The 14,465-nt window shown below is 38.4% G+C and overlaps 3 protein-coding genes across 3 annotated transcripts; 2 read left to right on the forward strand and 1 right to left on the reverse strand.

Moving 5' to 3' along the window:
- The first annotated feature begins 2,247 nt into the window (after positions 1-2,247).
- On the forward strand, positions 2,248-3,261 carry LOC126800406 (uncharacterized). Its single transcript, XM_050527775.1, has 3 exons — positions 2,248-2,382; positions 2,467-2,678; positions 3,134-3,261. Exons 1-3 carry the CDS (start codon positions 2,307-2,309, stop codon positions 3,152-3,154), a joined length of 309 nt encoding a protein of 102 aa, XP_050383732.1. The 5' UTR covers positions 2,248-2,306; the 3' UTR covers positions 3,155-3,261.
- A 4,073-nt stretch (positions 3,262-7,334) lies between these two features.
- Positions 7,335-9,448, forward strand: LOC126798139 (cell number regulator 8). The gene is made up of 3 exons (XM_050524988.1): positions 7,335-7,771; positions 8,484-8,686; positions 8,870-9,448. Exons 1-3 carry the CDS (start codon positions 7,471-7,473, stop codon positions 9,101-9,103), a joined length of 738 nt encoding a protein of 245 aa, XP_050380945.1. The 5' UTR covers positions 7,335-7,470; the 3' UTR covers positions 9,104-9,448.
- Positions 9,449-11,137: 1,689 nt separating this feature from the next.
- LOC126799066 (DNA-binding protein S1FA-like) lies at positions 11,138-13,046 on the reverse strand. The gene is made up of 2 exons (XM_050526182.1): positions 12,886-13,046; positions 11,138-11,574 (listed from the first exon to the last, which is right to left on the reverse strand). Exons 1-2 carry the CDS (start codon positions 12,916-12,918, stop codon positions 11,380-11,382), a joined length of 228 nt encoding a protein of 75 aa, XP_050382139.1. The 5' UTR covers positions 12,919-13,046; the 3' UTR covers positions 11,138-11,379.
- Positions 13,047-14,465: the final 1,419 nt, after the last annotated feature.

Genomic DNA, 14,465 nt, shown 5'->3' on the forward strand with positions numbered 1-14,465 from the left:
TATGCAATTGTAATTTTTTATTAAAATATATTTTTTAAATTACTTATAATTAAAATTAATTTAGATTGATAGCTACATTATGAAAAATTATATACGTAAATCATCAAAAATACTAAGTGGATGAGTTATCAAATTTTTGTGACAATTTAGAGGCAATTTGAAGGTATTATGAAAAAATGAAGTAAAGTAGAGATAAAATGACGGAAATAACCCTGAAAATATGGTCAAAATTGACATAAGTACCAAAATGGCGTAAATTTGAGAACTTTAGGTACCAAATTGTCTGTTTTCATATAATCAGGTATCAAATTGTCAAAGTAGCCAAACATCAGGTACCATAGGAGGAATGCATATAAGGCTCAATGGTTTCATAATTTTCATTTTCAATAATTTCCTTCATTTTTTGAGAGACAAAAGACACAATTTATTAGAGAAGTCGATTCTTCTTTGTCTATTTGTCTTCACTACTCAACCTGTAATTGTCCAAAAGCTGTGAATGAGCAAATGAGCAAATGAGGTTGATAGGTCATTGAGTCATTTGGTCACATAATGGGTAGGGATCAATAGATGTAAAATGTAAGTCTCACAAACTCTTTTCTCCACACAAAAAAAACATAAACAAAAATGATATGCAGGCGATCTCTCTTGCTTGATGAGAAGTACTGTAATAAGTAATTATGGTCAACAAGACAATGTAAATGACTAATTCTTTTTTTCTTGTCCACAAATTCAAATTTTCCCTCCTTTTTCTTATATGATGATGGACCGTTTATATGCTCAGACAGCCGTTCAAAATTGTATTTGATGTAAGATGTAATATATATATATATCCTTCCTATACTCGGTCTTCATTAAGTTTTGATCAATTTTGGCATAAGATACCAAGACTTTTGAGACCATAACAACTTGAATACCTAATTGAACAAGCAGCGGCAGTCCTCTTTCTATCCCGAAGTGCTCGTCCGGCAGCGTACGGTCTATAATGTAATTACACTAAATCACTAAAATATGAGATAATAATTTAGTATCCATTGCCGTCATTTTTTCTCTTCAATTTTTAAGTGAAATGAAGTATTTGTTTCAATATGTGCTTCTTCTTTGCATGTACGCACATTAGTCTTTTTAAGTGAACTAGACTATTTGATTGGCTGATTGCGCTCTTGCTTTTATGTGTTCGTTCTGCGAATGTCGATCAACACTTCATGTTCTTATGAAAAAGATCAAAAACACATGCATCGAGTATAATACTTTCGCCAAATAATTATTGATTGTCATCTTCTTTCCTATCGAAAAGTTTGGCATTGTAGATCGATAACTATCGAATTCATCAAACAGCGGCTACGTACCAATTTATCGGTCAAAATCGCTTTTAATTTAATTTATATATATTTAGCTACTTGTAAACAAAATGCATTATATGTAGTTTTGATGACAAAAAGAAGCAGAAACAAAACCACGTAACAGTACGTAGTAATCCAGCCAAGGAGAGCGAAATGCGATGTCCCCCTCACGGCCCCTGCAATTATACTATAACACATGCATTTGTCCCATAACAAATTGAACAGGAAAAAAAAGAAAAAAAATTAGTACTAAAAATTAAGGCTGAAAATTCATGTGCTGGTCCGCACCAATGATTTTAGTGCGGATTTTTATTTTTACATCACTTTTTGATTGATTTTTTTTTATCTCTATCATTTAGTATTTAGATAATATTGTGTAGATCATTTCTGCAAAATTTCAGTCAATTTAAAATCATTAAAGCCCTCAAACTAGAAAAACAAATTGACAGACTGAATTATTTCAAATATAAACCGTTTATGTTTTTAATAGAAAAACGTAATTTTAAGGGCCTTAACGATTACTAAATTGACTGAAATTTACAAAGATGATCTACACAATATCATCTAAGTACTAGACGGTAAAAATAAAGAAATTTAATTGAAAAGTTGTGCAAAATAGAAATCCGCACATGAGATAGACTATGTATATATATATATGCGCAATATACAGGTAATACTTGCACATAACATTAATGTTTCCAACCTAATGCATCAATATCCGTACCTGAATAAAGTTATAACTTTTTCTCAAAAAAAAAAAACTTAAACTTATTGATGTGCAAGATTGCGACGGTTTCACTTGTGAAATAAGAAGCTCAAGAGAAATGCCAAATCTACCTCTGCCTCGCTTCTTCCGTGAGTCCTTTCTTCTCTTTATATAAAACCTCTTTTGGGTTCTGAGTTCTTGACACACGACTCAGCTTGATATATATTTGGCGATCCTCAATTCCTCATTATAGGCATGCCATGGAGCTCACGTATCACTCTATCTTCATCACCATCTTTCTTCTGTTCCTGCTTACCACACCTTTCTTTGCAAAAGGTAGACTTCATCGATATATCGGGTTAATCTTTCTTTTCCGAAAATTATTTTCTGTCCATCTAACTGGTTTCTGGGTTTTTAAAGGTACTGGAATATCAGAGATGGTAGATAGTACTACTGAGGTTTATGAAATCGACTACAGAGGCCCAGAGACTCACTCATCAATTCCACCTCCTGGACACTTACATGGGAAGAAGAAGCCTTCGCCTTCGCCTAGTGTGATCCACAAAGAAAGCGTCACGGGGAGTCCCAAATCTAAAAGGTTTAGGGGTGGCAACTATTATATGGGAAGAAAGGTAAGCTAGATACAAGATACAAGTTTATCAATATTACCCGTACAAATTTTATTAGGAAGAAAGGTTTAGAGGTTTATACAAATTATATAGCTTGAAGTTAGGGTATATATGCTGCCTACCAGTAATTTAGGGCATTCGTTGAGTTATACATATAAATACTTCACATCCGGAATGTCAAGCATTGTTTTTTCATACATGTTTTAGTTTTAAGCCTCGATCTATTGATCGAGTCTGATGCTCTAATACCACGATGCTGCTTGCTATGTATTAATTTATTGACTTATTGTATATCTGTGAGCTCAGCTTTCTTAATCCAGCTATATTACTGTATCTGTGTTCTCGATCTGTCGATCATATGCTCTAATACCACGATGCTGCTTGCTATATATTACTGTATTTCTGTGTTCTCGATCATCTGTGGACAGTGGACTCATTTATTATAATTTGCTTTGCAGGCGAAGAATATACATGGATGATCGATCAGTACGTTATATAAGTTTAAGTGTCGCCAGTTAATGGTTCATTTTAGTACATGGACTGAGATTCATCATGAATTAATAGCTATGATGGAATAACTATCTTTGATTAATTTTTAATATATGATGTCTCATGCAACTTCCTAGCGCCTCGTCCATAGTAAAAAAAATTAGTAGAATTAGTATTCATAATTTTGATCATGCTCTCTTAAAGTTGCTTGTTATCTCGAAAAGTGCGCGCTAGTGTGCTCTAGAGTGAGTGTTGAAATTCCTCATTTCTAATATGGACGTGAACGGTTAAATGAGTAAGTATTGGCGGTGTAATGTATGAGATGTGCTAATTAATATGATAGCTTGCATATCTAAGTTTTGATACCACATTAGATTGAGTTGGGGGCATGTAAGCATGTGTGCCATACATGTAATGTGGCAGTGAGCTTTGCAACGTTTCTTCACGTACGTAGATGATAAAGATGCCTACGAATGATTAAATTGGAGATCACAGGGCGAACAAAAGTACTTTCCCTTCTCTCCCTCTGGTTCTTCTCGATTTATATATATTAATGCTTCCCTATTTGATCTACGGATCCGCTGAAACTCTAGCATAGTTGAATTAACGGCGGATCTATAAATTGGAGTACAGGGGTTTTTAGTTTGTTAATTAAATAAATAAAAATGTTATAATAAGAAATCTCAATGGGACAAGAAAATTTTATTAATTAGAAAAAAAATACACTTACATTAATAATGAGCCTTACCTCTCAAACACAATACAAAAGCATAAACTAACTAAATTTGACTCTATGGTTCGATAAATTTTCGAAATCCTGAATCACCACCACATTGTCAATAAAATTGGCACACTCCTTCTCAATGTGAAGGACCGTGCAATCATCAAGAAACTCGTATTCCATCTTATTTCTGAGTCTATTCTTCATGATATATTTTCACATCTTCACCGTTCAACTTCTAAAGTCTAAAGTATAGATCACATTTATAAACTTGTAGCCAAAATGGAGGTGTTTAAGGCATTCAAAACTAGAATTTAAACTTATAAACATGAACGGTTCTGGTTTGACAGATTTAGTGCGTTCATTGTTTTCACCAAGTTTGATACCTTAACGATCACCATTTTAGCTAAAATTTTATGGAGGTGATCTACCCATTAGACTCTAAAAGTTGAACGGTGGAGAATATGTAATCGAAAAGTTGGTGAATGAGTTATTCCTTTAAAATACCCAATAAAAATATCCATTAGTGGAAGGGCCATGTATATATATATATATATATGTGTGTGTGTGTGTGTGTGTGTGTGTGTGTATGTATATAGTTCGTCTTTGCTGCGGATGTCCGCACAGTCCGCACCGTGCGGATTCGGCAATTCCGACGATCACCAACACGCAACGATGGTGCAAATGGTGTTGGTCATGCTCCTCTCCTCCCGTCGCTCTTGCCTGTGCTGATCGAAGTTGCATCGTTGGCCGGAATCTCAAAATTTCAAGTTTCTGGGCATCGTGCGGAGACTTCGAGATTCCGACCGCCGTGGGCCAGTGTTGTAGCTCCGGTCGGTACAGATAAGAGCATCGAGAGGAGAGGAGCACGACCATCACTATTCGTGCCGTCATTGCAAGTCTCCGGTTGCCGAAATCGTCGAATCTGCACCGTCCGGATGTTGCAGACGTCCGCAGCTGAGAATTTATATATATAGTAATAAATTTTTTTGCTCCAAGAATTTTGGAGGGACTTAGTGCCCGAGCTATGTACTACATCCGCGCGTGAGTTGAATGACTTGTATCCAATCGAGTGAAAGTCTGCAACTCTGAATGCTTAAACAGTCCCGTGCATTTCAAAATAACGTACACGGTACATCAGCATTGGCAGTACACCACCTATAGCCCAGCCGCTCGAAAATTATGAGTGGAAGAGCAACTTCGAGAGTCTTCTTATATATTAGATTTGTAGGTGTTCTGACCATTTCACTAGCACTTACGTTAATGTTTTGGCAACTGAAATTGGAAACTACCTTACGGTCTGAGTTCTTATATGTGAAAAAAATTAATAATGAAGATTAAGTTGTCCTGTATAATTCTTTCATTGGTCGAGAAAACCATGTCATAAGACTAAGTAATGAAGGGTCAAGCGGGAACAAACTCCATTTCTCATTAGACCCGAGCAAAGAAGCCCCGATCTTGCAACACCAAGTGTCATGAGTTTAGAATACAAATGGGTCTTAGGTTTACCTCATGCTATTTAGTTGAAAACTGTGGTGGTATAGGGTATGGCTTGAGGTGGATTGTGACACTAGATGCTCTCTAAAGCTTTAGGGTGATGTAATATTCTAAATATCCCGATATATTTTTGATATTCCCGATATATCTCTGATATTAAAAAAACGATACGATAAGTTGTTTATCGGTCTATTATATCGGTCAACCCGAAAAATCAAGTTAAATAGCGATATATCGGTGTTTTTTTTTGTTTTTTTTTAAAACCACGTCGTTTTGAAAAAATAATTTAAAGAAAATGAAAGTTTCGTCTATAGTATTCGATTATGAGAGAGTTTATGATGAATGATCACCTCTATTTTATTAATATATTAATACTATTTATGTATTTTAATTGTCAAAACAATCAAAAAATTTTTATGAAGTTTATTTAGTACATTTACTTCTATAAGTTTTAATTTCTCAAATTTATTTGGTATATTTTTGATGTATATGTTTATAAATATATTAAATTTAATTAAAAATTAGTAAAAATGATAAATCCGATATATCCCAGTTATATCTTTATTTTACAAAAACAATATGATGACCGCTATTTAGACCATTAGAGTGATGAGATGAGTTACTAATTACATGCCGTGAGAAGTCTAAATTCAAGTTTAGTCCTTGATTCCCAAGACACTTTGGACACTTGACATTTGACCTCCTTAATTCTTATAAAATGTTGTATCGTTTCACACCACAACACACAATAAATCTCATTTAACCTAATGTCTTGGGTTCATATTGTTAATTGGCCATGGGGCATGTCTCCAGGAACAACACCATAGCCATGACACACCATGCAACACGTCCAATGACACCACCTACCAAAATCTTAAATCCTCACTGAAAAGGAACTATGGACGACAAAAATCCGATCTAACTCAACTAAAATATACTATATGGAAAAAAAAAACCCCATGACTAGTCCCAAAGAACCACGGGCACCTTCAAACGTCGTCCCAGAGCTCCACCACAAAAGTCTGCCGCCCGGGGTTCGCATCAACGACTGCAAAGTCCTTGTGGCAAATAGGCGGCCCCTTGCCAGATTTGTAATAGAATATATATGACGATAGACTTGACCTCGCTAGATTGGTAGTCGAATCGGACATGTCGTCTCCACTACGATCTCCCTGTAATTCGACGCTCTCTCCAGTCACCTCCACATCCCCACCAACCGATTCACCACTCAACTAGTTCAACGACGACCTTCACTGTAGGAATCTTCTCACTGCTTGTACACCCTTAACATCCGTCCAACCAACAGCATCATCGAAGGAAAAAAGAAACTGCGTTTTAGAAACCCTAGAAAAGAACCGGGTTTCACATAGCTATTAAGCTTTAAACGTTATTCTCAAAACCTTTAGAGAGGTGATTTCCTATTCAAAATCTATATAAAACGCACAAAGTATATATAAGGTTAAGGATTTTTCCTTGAACCCTAATCTTACTCCAGTTCAACCCGGTTATTTATCTTAATCCATCCTATTTCAATTGTTAAACATGGCCTTAAGTTACATGTCGTCTTCTTAGTGCTTAAAGCATGTAGACGGTGTCAATAAAGGAAATTTATGTCATCATGAAAAATCAACCCTTTTGTTGAAATTTCATCCCTACCGGGTCGTTTTGCCCTTGCCAGAAGGTATCTGTCTCCAAAGTCCAAATTCGGTCCCTTCCCCGTTTAGACAACCAAGTAAAATTGACATAAAAATAGATCTTGTCGTCACCGTCATTACACGTGGCAATATCTGAATGAGTAGTCGACGTTACATATGCGCCACAGGGAAGCATAACCGTTACGCGGTTAAAAGTTAAAACAATAGAAATTTGGTGCTGTGACGTGGCTGAAAGGAATGAAGACGCGGTTAACACGGTGGGTTTGATTATAGCTACCGACGACTGAAAGACCCCTAAAAAAACAAAAACAAACCTCGCTTTTCTCTTTCCCTTGTTTTCATTTCGGACCAAATCAAATCAAACTTTCTAGGGTTTTCAATTCCGATTCCGATTCCGAATTCTCTCTCTAGGCTTGTCTTGATTTCTCAAACCATGGCGGGAAACGGGGAGAGCAATGTCCACGAGGAATCGAGCCCTCTTCTGAGCGAGCAATTCCCGGAGCCTGTGAAGCCGGCCAAGGCCGCCCCGGCGGTTCAGTCCGACGAAAAGTCTCCCGTTCAGATGGGGCAGGTCAACGGAGGAGGTAATGGATGCGGGTGGACCGCCGATGGGCTGCCGTTGACTCACGGCAGCGTGGTGGCTGGTGAGCCCATGGGCCGGAGCCAGTGGGACTCGGACCTTCTTGCCTGTCTTGGCCGTAATGATGAGTTCTGCAGCAGCGATCTTGAAGTTTGTGAGTTTTGTTTTCTCTTTCGGCTTTTGATTTTGTTAGATCTTGGTCGCAATTTGGTATTGAGTTATTAGCTCAATTAGCTTAATGATAGCAATTGAAATGATTTAATTTGGGTTTGTGAGATAAGAATGCTTTGCAATTTGACCGGTAATAGATTAATCAAGACTTTGTGTTGCAATATTGTCTGGATTGGATATCTGTTCGTTGTGGTTTCGTAGAAAGGATGAGGTTTTGGGAATTATCTGGAAAAATTATCGATTTTGTAAATACTGTAATGCACAAAATGTGTTCTGTAGTGCCATGCTATGTTGCTATCTTTGCTATCGGTTTGGATTAAAAACTCTTTTACTCAAGTCATGATCTTGAAGATTTTGAAGCTGATGATAGGTCTATTATGAGGGTATTTGGGTTTTGTTTTTTGGACAATGTTCTTTAGAAGTGCCGGATTGTTGTTTACGGACTTTTAGGATTCGCATTTGTGTGATTTCTAGATTCCTGAAAATTTGTGATTAAAACAAGTAGTTTTAATAATAGCTTTTGCTTGTATAGTTTAGTACATTTCTATGGTAGCACAACAAGATATGAGTAGGAACGGCGTGTTTTAGATCCTAAGTTTAGATTTCTCTGTAGTCTGTATCTGTTCTTGTTCAGTTTTCCTTACTACATTATGTCATCCTTGGCTTTCATACTAATGGTCGTGACATCTTTCCAGGCCTTCTTGGAAGTGTGGCTCCTTGTGTGCTGTATGGAACCAATGCCGAGAGACTTTCTTCATCTGGGAGCTCGTTTGCTTCTCACTGTTTAACTTACTCTGGTCTGTATTTAATTGGCAATGCCTTCTTTGGTTGGAACTGCCTTGCGCCATGGTTTGCTGCCCGTAACCGTACTGTTATGCGACACAAGTTCAACCTGCAGGCAAGTTATATTTCCACTTGTGTCTGTTTATATTCTAATAATGGTGGTTGTATAATGCTCAAAATCTATAATGCCTTCATCTGGTACATATCCTTGTCTTGCATTGCATATATTATTTGAGGTGAAAGTCAAAAGAGGAAAACATTTTGAGTGGGTGTGTATTTGGTTTTTGGTGATGAGCAGGGTGGCTGCGAAACATTTCAAAACTCATGTGGCTGCTGCGGATCAATGGGAGATGAGGATCAGGAACAATGTGAAGCCTTCTGTGATGTTGGTACTCATTTGTTCTGCCATCCATGTGCCCTTTGCCAGGAAGGTCGTGAGGTCCGTCGCAGGTTGCCTCATCCCGGTTTCAATGCTCAACCTGTTCTGGTTATGATTCCTCCCGGAGAGCAAGGCATGGGCCGTGAAGCTTAAGAGTGCCTCCTCAGGCATGAGACACCCTCACTGTGTATAATCTACGTGTGCTTCGAAATCTAGAACTATGTTAACAGTGCATCAAGTCCTCTGAACTGCATCTTTTTGCTTGTTTTATTCCAACTAGTATAAATAATGTGAAGATGAAAGCATGGACTTATGTGTTATGTGCCTATATTTACGTATTGTAGTATTTGATATCTGAAATGTTATTGAAAGTGAAACCTCAGTTGGCTGTGAATGTTTTGAGTCACTTTTCAAAGGATGATTTGATTCTCAGCAGCTTCTGGTTATTCCGTTGCTCTTTTCAAGGAATGTATGATTAATATCTTAGTATTACGTGTTTTTATGATTTTGCCTCTGCTATTGGTTGGAAGCTGATGAAGAGATTGGCAAAAGCCCGTTTTGTGTCAAGTTCCTTTGCAAACTGATTCCAACATATCAGATTAGTTGTTACTCATATCGAGAGCTTATTCCATACACGGTCCGTGTATATACACGGGTTGAAATTCCACTCAGGGTTGAAATTCCACTCACGCGCCTTTAATGCTACTGGGGCTGCTCAGTGATTGTGTTAATTATATAGAACATGGCCCAGTCCTTTTCTCTTTCTTCCTTTCTCATTCGTTTTTGTTCTGTTTGAATCATCATTTCTCTTTCGTAAGAATGAGATTAGAGCAACTACCAGCACGGAGATCGAGCGGATTAACGACTTCAAGAACCACCAGCTCCCCTTGGCCCGTATCAAGAAGATCTGATTTCGTGGTTTTGGTTCTCTGAGGTTGATTTTTACGTCGGTTGGTTTTCGGGTTTTATTTATGCTCGGTGGTTGATTCGATTGTACAGTCCTCCCAGCCGTCCTCTGCTCCAGCGCCACTGCAGCCTCAAACTATCCAATCGAATACAACCTCAAAACCGAGGCCGCCGACGACAAGAGCCTTGCCCCAGCTCCGCTGATTGAACTCACATGGGGTTAGAAGTATTATTGATTTGGAGGTCATGCATGGGCTGTTTACTATTTCAAAAACAAGTGTGGGCGAGAAGTTGAGGAGGAGATCGGCGACGGTGGGTGTCGGCAGTCGTTTGGGTGCAGTGTAAACACTCGGGTGCAAAGAGAAACAAGATGATAGGATTTTTTTTCTTTATCCTTTTGTCGATTGTTCGTCTTCTGAAAAACCCCTCTCCTTATATTCTGTCACCTCCCTCATCCTCGCCCCGTCGTCCCTCGCCGCTGAGATCGAGAACGAGGCCTTCAACCTCGATTTTGACCTGACCCTATGGATTCAACCCATCTTCATAACCCAATTGAACACACGCATACTACACATAATCAATCTCTCTTTCTTCGGTGGTTGTGTCTTCTCCTTCTATTCTGTCGACTTAGAGAACGGCCCTGGCTGATCTACTACGCCCGCCCCCCCCCCCCCCTATCATCGACCCCTCTATCATCGATCTCAGTTTCAGGATATAACAAGGTGAATTCGTTGTGGCCCAACGACAATATTTTAATCTGTGAATGCATTCGATCTCACTCGCCAAATTTCTGCCAAATTGGAGTATAACTCAGATGCTCAAAATTTTTCTCCACGCGGACAAACGAACGGCTATGATGCCCTGTGTATATATACGGCACGTGTACCGAATAAGTTTCGCTATCAAACCCTGTCTCACTTATCCTCACGATACTAACCAATTTTAACTATCAAACCCTGCCGCTTTTAGTGCGCCTTTTAACAAAACACTAGGGGATTGTATTGGTTATTTCGAATGCCGAGGTTGAGGGCGGAGCAGTTCTCCCGCTATGCTCCCATCCTTGCAGTGTCACCATTTCAGTGTGCACTAAAATTGTGAAGGGAACGGCCCTCCAATCCCGCCAGCCACCAACTCAACCTGGCTCGGCAACTAAAATACCTCATTTTACCATACAGATGGGTATCCATCAAGTTGGACCAAGTTCTTACCTTTGCCTGTCGGTATCTCCAACATATTCAAAAACTAGCTGAAAATTGAAACCAAACAATAGACAACCAAATAAATTTGGAAAGGTAACTCATTCTAAGTTCTGACTATTTGTTTAAGGAAAGGAAATCAAGTACAGACAGTAAATTTAAGAGGTAAAAACTGTCTTAGGAACAACGTTCTCACTCCCTGGTCTCGCTAGGCCAATACAGGGTTACTTCCAATTACTAAGTTCAATTCCATCTAGTATCAAGGAAATTAAAGAACAACTTTTCAACATGTGTTCAACATGCATAGTTGCGATCTTTTTTCCATATTTACTCCCCGGGAGCAGAGACGCCTTGCTTCAGCCTCTCCTTCTTCAGCTTCTTTTTAGACACTGGCTTCTTCTTTTTTGGAGGAAGAGTTCTCTGAGCATAAACATAAAGTACATAGTTTCCGACAAGAAAAGTCACCAGTAACCCAACAACAACAAGCAACACAATTAATCCAGGGTTGAACCCTTTTGTCACCTGCACAACGGACACAGCAAGTTATTTTTTGACACCAACAATCAGGGGGATGAAAATAATATAGAAGGAACTACAGAAAGTCTGCTGCAACATAAGCAACATTTCCTTAATGCTTCCATACAAATCACAGCTATTAATATTCTTTACTAACTTCCGTTTATGCAAACTTTTTACATCAATCCTGATAAGTAGAAGATTAATTTTCACAACTTTTCCACTTAAACCTTATTTTTAAATTATACTGCAACATTACTGTGGTTATAGGGCTTAGAAATTACAGATTCAAAGCCACTTAGTTAATTCTTGCCACTCCTGAAAAGCTAGAAGGAAAGACCAAAACACTACAAAAGGAAACTTAGCAAAGCAGATAACAACCATATTAAAACCAGTGATAAGTTGCATCAATGAACCGGCATATTAAATTGTCCGACTCCACACAAGAAGCCTGTGTGAACTGCTTATGCATCACAATCACAATCACAATCACATGAGATTCATATGCAAGGAAATATAGTGAGCTAACTAGTGTTCCATAGTTTCCTGGTTATTCATCCAAGTCAGAAATAGAACAAAGCCAATACATTTAAAGGAGATCCGATACGAATCTTGGCTTAGGAAATGCAGATAACAAAATGCATATCAGAGCGATTGGAAAGCATCTGTATAAGAAAATACTTAGAGCTATGCATAGTGAATCGTAAAGTCTGAGAACTCTTTCAGCCGACCAAACTAATAAAATCTTTTCTAGGGGTATGCCCAACATAGTTCAAAGGATCTTGCCGATTAACCAAGACAGCCTACATGTGGTTCCCCAAATTACACAATCAACATAACACTGATTTTCTGTGTAAATCTTGAAATACACAAATGCACATAGGTTCTACCAAATTACATGCATTTTAACCTTAAATAATCACAACCCATATGGAATAAATAGGCCAGACTTCACCCGACTTTAATCACGCATTGAGCTCATATATAATAACAAACACAGAGGGATCGAGCCGCTTTAAAAGAGATTAACCAAAATCAAGTCAAAATTACAGAAAAAAGTCTCAATTGAATCTTGAATTTTCCTAGACTAATCCACAGATCACCACAATCAATCTTCCACGAAACAATTGAGACGAGATCAACCAAACACAAAACGATACGCGTAAAAATACAACAGATTTATCCAAGAATGTAAGACATTGATGAGCAGAGACAATCCCCCAGCTCAAAATCAGAAATCGAATTGACGATTGACTGAGGAACACAACATGTGGAATAATCGGAGAAGCAATAGAGAGGTGGGGGGATGATCATTACCGCGTCTTCGAATGGAGGGACATCGTCCGCCATGGTTGAAGCTCTGAGATTTGAGAGAGAGAGAGATCCGGGGTCACTGCGTCAACTGGACCAGAGTGAAGGTTGGAGAGGACAACCGAGAGATCTACCCACGCGACTCGCTTTTAAATATCGATCTCTGAATTATCCAATTTCAGCCCTTTTGTTTTTACCTACCACATTTGGGAACAAACTGGGCTTTGCTACTCATTGTGGAGTTGACTGATTATGGGCTTGGGTTCTGTGAATCTACACCATTATTATGTCCAGCTCTCTAGAGAAGACAATCTTCCATCCTACATCGAAAAGATATAAGCTGATTTATAAAATTTCATGCTACAATTGACTAAGATGACATTGGTTACCGGATAAAATCCCAAGGAATTCTAAATGATTCTGTTCGACGACACGTCCTCAAGATGTCATCATTTGACGGGTAAACCTGTGGTAGAAAAATCCACTAGTTAGAGTCAAATTTGGGAAAGGATGTGGTGTGTGGCGGCTTCATGCAGAGAGAGTTTCCAGTAGTCGGTGGTAGGTTTCCCTACTCGTGTACAGTTTTCTTTCTCTGGGTAAGCGACGTACGAAGGAACCGCCAAACGGTGGATTACTGGGGTTTGAGGGAGATGTTCGTGGTTACACAATTGGCTATCGCTGCAATTCATCTTGATTTATCGAGGAGGTAGAGGATTAATGTCTGAAACATAGACAATAGATTATTTTATGCACAACGTGCAAATACATTGGTGTAATTTTATTTAGCCACATATATATGTTGCGATCACCGTGCATCTGTACAAAAATCATATATCTTAACCATTCATATTGTGTTTTAAATATACAAGCCGAGTACCAAAAACTCTGAACACGAAGGTCAGGTTCACTACGTACATAACCCGAATCTAACTTGGATTTGAATTATGAGGAGATCTTGTTTATATCATCAATCAATTTCAACGATGCCTAGGTTCAATTCTGACGACAATGACTGAAACAACTCACTGTCGACATTTCTCATATGGGGAGTTGTAAGGGGTTGGCTCTATTACTAAAGCCAAACTCACGATGTTCTTTACCCTCAAGCCCTCAAGCAGTACAAACAAATTAAACTAGGAGAATAGAAGGCATAAGGGCCGGCGTAGCTTAAACAAATAAACATGGCTACGGGCGGGCTACCCCATTCATTTCTCAACTCTTAGTATTAAAAGTGGTTTAGAATGCCAAACAACGAAGGCCATGATAAATGATAATGCTACTTCTTTTGGTGGGTGATATGCGGCTGTCACGGACCAATTGACATATGATATTATGTAAACTAGTGTATTTACATGTATATTAATCATAGTTTATGTATTTAGTTCATTACTTTGTGCGGAGACAAGATATTCCCAACTACACATGTTTGTGAACCTTAACAAAGCAACGATGGTCCCGTGCCACCAGAAAACGCTCGTTTATATATGGTTGGTACAAAGGCGGGCCGGCGTAGCTTAAACAAATAAACATGGCTACGGGCGGGCTACCCCATTCATTTCTCAACTCTTAGTATTAAAAGTGGTTTA

This window comes from Argentina anserina, chromosome 6, assembly GCF_933775445.1.
Source record: "Argentina anserina chromosome 6, drPotAnse1.1, whole genome shotgun sequence".
Classification (NCBI taxonomy): domain Eukaryota; kingdom Viridiplantae; phylum Streptophyta; class Magnoliopsida; order Rosales; family Rosaceae; genus Argentina; species Argentina anserina.